Genomic DNA, 3,790 nt, shown 5'->3' on the forward strand with positions numbered 1-3,790 from the left:
AATATTTTAAATTCTATTCTGAATTTGACAGGGAGCCAGTGGAGAGAAGCTCAAACTGGAGAAATATGATCTCTCCTTCCAACTCTCATTAAAACTCTAGCAGCAGCATTTTGGCAGTGGTGGGCACCAGTCCGCTAAAACGCAAATCCGCTAATTGCGGACCTAAATATTTCGTTTGCGCTTTAGCAGTCTTACTAATTTTTATAATTCATAAGCGGATTTGCTCTTTCTAAAATTAAAATGCAGTACCACTAATAAATAATTATCTACCAGTCATCATTATCTTGAACAGCAGAAGGTATGACTGTCAATGAATCACAACACATGTGATCTATACAACAGCACCCCTCCCAGATAAACACACTTATTGTGAAGGTATACATCCTGCTGACTGTTGCGTTCAGTCATGGTTCTCATTTCCCACAATGCTTTGTGTCTGCTTATGTAGCAGGAAGGCAATGTTTAGAACTCCCTTTCCCAGCAAAAACGGTTAACGTTTTTGTAATCCATACTAAAATTGTATGTATTGATTTATTTTACTTTACAATCGGAGCTCCTTTTTAAAACGCTGGAGCACAATACTTGATGTAATTGGTCGAAGCAATCGGCCAACTGGGTTAGAAATGATTTAAAGATGTTATGCTGCTGAAGACAGACATCTAGTGGTCAACTGGAGCAACTACATGGAAAATTTTAAAATCCAAGCTCTTATTTTGAAGTGAAGATAGATTCCTGTAGTCCGTGCTTTCGTTTCCTGTCACAAATCAAATCCATCCTGTACCAAGAATGCATCACTTCAGTTTTCCAATAAACAGTTTTAAAATTATTTTACTGATGCTATTTTAATGAAAAACCTACAACAAAAGAAAGAAAAGAAGCAGTTGAACTAGCAACCCTCAACAAYTTTTTAATTTTTACACCAGGAGCTAAAGTTCTGTTTCAGGAAATCACATCTCCAGCAATCAGCGGTTGTAAAATTAAGATGTAAAAGAGTTCATACACCACTATTTGGCAGTAATGTGCATATATTGTACATGAATTATTGCAGCTAGTAAGTGTCAAATTGAACTTGCGCTTTAAAATTAGCTTCCGCTAATTTTTCTACTGCATGTGTGGTTTTGAAGTTGCGGACCTAAATATTTTTATAAGCGCTTTAGAAATTGCGGAGCTAATTTTTAGATTAGCGCTGCCTACCACTGCATTTTGGATTAACTGAAGACTTCTTAAAGAGTTTTTTGTATGTCCAGATAATAAAGAATTACAGTAATCCAGTCTAGACATGATAAATGCATGAATCAGTTTTTCTGCATCATTTTTGGACAAAATATTTCTAATTTTAGTGATATTACGCAGGTGGAAGAAGGTGGTCCTGGTAACATTTTTAATGTGGGGGTTAAAAGACGTCCTGATCAAAAATAACACCAAGGTTCTTTACATCAGAACTGGAGGCCAGATTAATGCATCCAGAGGAGCTGAAAGGCTACAAAGTTGATCCCTAACATGTTCAGGTCCAAGAACCAKAACCTCTGTCTTRTCTGAGTTTAGAAGSAGAACATTAAGAGTCGTGTCCTGTCCTCTTGTTAAAGGACAGAGAGGAACTCTTGTGTAAAAAAATAAAGCTGATTCTTTGACCCGAKTCATGAATAATAATTTATCATCTCAGAACATTTCTCTGAGTCTCTGCTCCTGGTCTTTAAATAAAGTTTGAATCCTGATAAAACAGCTACTGTAAGTTTATTTCAGCAGAAATCTTTTCTAATTGCTCTGATCATCTTTAATGTTTACTGTGGGGATTGTGTTCTGACCCGTTTGGAGCATCAGCACCACTGCAGGGGCTGATTACATGAGTTTTGTTTGGCAAAGGTCAGCTTAGCTATTTTTATCTCCCTCATTAATATAATTATGTAGCTGCTGCTGAGGGAGGGAGAGAGAAATGTTTTTACTTTCTCTTCCTCTCAGCTCCTCCCTCCATTAAGCTCCTCCTGGACGACCCGGTGGTGGTGAACCCGGGGGAGACGGTGACTCTGGTGTGTGYGGTGACGGGCGGAGACCCTCCACCGACGCTCAGGTGGTCCAGGCCTGAAGGGGAGGAGCTTCCGAAGAGGAGCACCGTTAACGACGGCACGCTGACCTTCCCTGTTCTGACGGTGGACGACGGCGGCACCTACACCTGCACCGCCACCAACAACGTGGGAAACGCCGCCAAGAAATCCACCACGGTGCTGGTCCGAGGTACGGGTCGGGGTCAGGACAGTTCCTACGCCCGAGCTGTGATTCAGACCCTGAAACTGGACTTTAACACCCGGTCTGGGTGTCATGTTAGGTTAAAGCTAGACTCTTCCTGCTTTTAGCTTTTATTTAGCTTTTTAATAATATTATTTTTTAGCTATCATTTCACCAATTTTAGCATCAAGCTAACCTTTTGATAATTTATTTTTTGCTAATCTTTTACTACTTTTGGCTTTTAGTTTGAGTTTTGTTATTTTTGGCTTTCAAACTAATGTTCTGCTTTTACCTAACCTTTAGCTAACCTTTTGCTACTTTTATGTTTCTTTTAGCATTTTGCTAGAATTACTGAGCTTTTCAATACTTTTTGTTTTTAGCTGTTTCTTTGCTACTTAAACTTTTAGTTACATTTTTGCTTCTCGTAACTTGCATCTTGCTAATTTTGCTAGCTAGGTTATTACTGTTTCGATACGTTTTTTTAACCTTTTGCTAGTATTAGCATGTTGATATGTTGTTATTTATCTTTTAGCTACACCTTTTTTATTCTTTTAATTTGCCTTATGCTACTTTTTCTAGCTAATTCCTATTTTTATCATTTTGCTAATTTAGCTAACATTTTGCTGCTATTAGCTTTTGATACTTGATGCTGTTAGCTAACATTTTGATACTTTTGTCTTTTATCTAGTGTTCTTTTATTTTTATCAACAGTTTGTGTCCCTCAGTTGTCTCACCTGTCACCTTCACAGGTCTTCGTAAAGGCCGGTTCTGGATCACACCGGACCCGTACCACAATGAGGACAACATCCAGATCGGCCGGGAGGTGAAGATCAGCTGCCAGGTGGAAGCCACGCCCCCTGAGGAGTTGCAGTTCAGCTGGTTGAAGAACGGGCGTCCTCTGAGGAGCTCGGAGCGAATGGTCATCACCCACATGGACTCCAGCGTCTCGCCGGGAACCACCAACCTGGACATCATCGACCTGAAGTTCACCGACTTCGGCACCTACACCTGCGTGGCCTCGCTGAGGAACGGAGGAATCCCAGAGATCAGCATCGACGTCAACATTTCCTCCACCACAGGTCTGTGTTACCCTGCAGCTGCRCTCTGTTTACATCACTAGCCTCCTAAAACACCTCCCCCTGCTCTCCTCTAGTTCCTCCTGAGCTCACTGTCCCCAAAGGCCAGTCCCAGCTCACGGTCCAGGAGGGCGACACCGTGGACCTGCAGTGCTTGGTTTCAGGGAAACCCAAACCCATCATCCTGTGGTCCCGCGTGGAGGAGAGCGGCGCAGCGGTGGCGGCGGCGCTACCGGCCGCGATGCCCGACGGCTCGGCTCAGATGGAGAGCTACGACGGCATCCTGAGGATCAGCAACGTGACGAGGGACATGAGCGGGACGTACCGCTGCCAGACGAGCCAGTACAACGGCTTCAACGTCAAACCCAGAGAGGCTCTGATCCAGCTGGTGGTGCAGTGTGAGGATCACACACACACACACACACACACACACACCCCCCCCCACACACACACACACACACACACACACACACACACACACACACACACAC

The 3,790-nt window shown here is 42.8% G+C and overlaps 1 protein-coding gene across 1 annotated transcript in view; it reads left to right on the forward strand.

Annotated features, from left to right (window-relative positions):
• Positions 1–3,790, forward strand: part of mdga2a (MAM domain containing glycosylphosphatidylinositol anchor 2a) — a 22,586-nt gene that overhangs the window by 8,180 nt on the left and 10,616 nt on the right. Inside the window, exons 5-7 of the mRNA XM_014030849.1 lie at positions 1,960–2,232; positions 2,973–3,302; positions 3,377–3,697. Of these exons, the coding sequence (XP_013886303.1) occupies positions 1,960–2,232; positions 2,973–3,302; positions 3,377–3,697 (924 nt within the window). The remainder of the gene's footprint in view (positions 1–1,959; positions 2,233–2,972; positions 3,303–3,376; positions 3,698–3,790) is intronic.

Source organism: Austrofundulus limnaeus, unplaced genomic scaffold (assembly GCF_001266775.1).
Source record: "Austrofundulus limnaeus strain Quisiro unplaced genomic scaffold, Austrofundulus_limnaeus-1.0 Scaffold1129, whole genome shotgun sequence".
Lineage (NCBI taxonomy): Eukaryota > Metazoa > Chordata > Actinopteri > Cyprinodontiformes > Rivulidae > Austrofundulus > Austrofundulus limnaeus.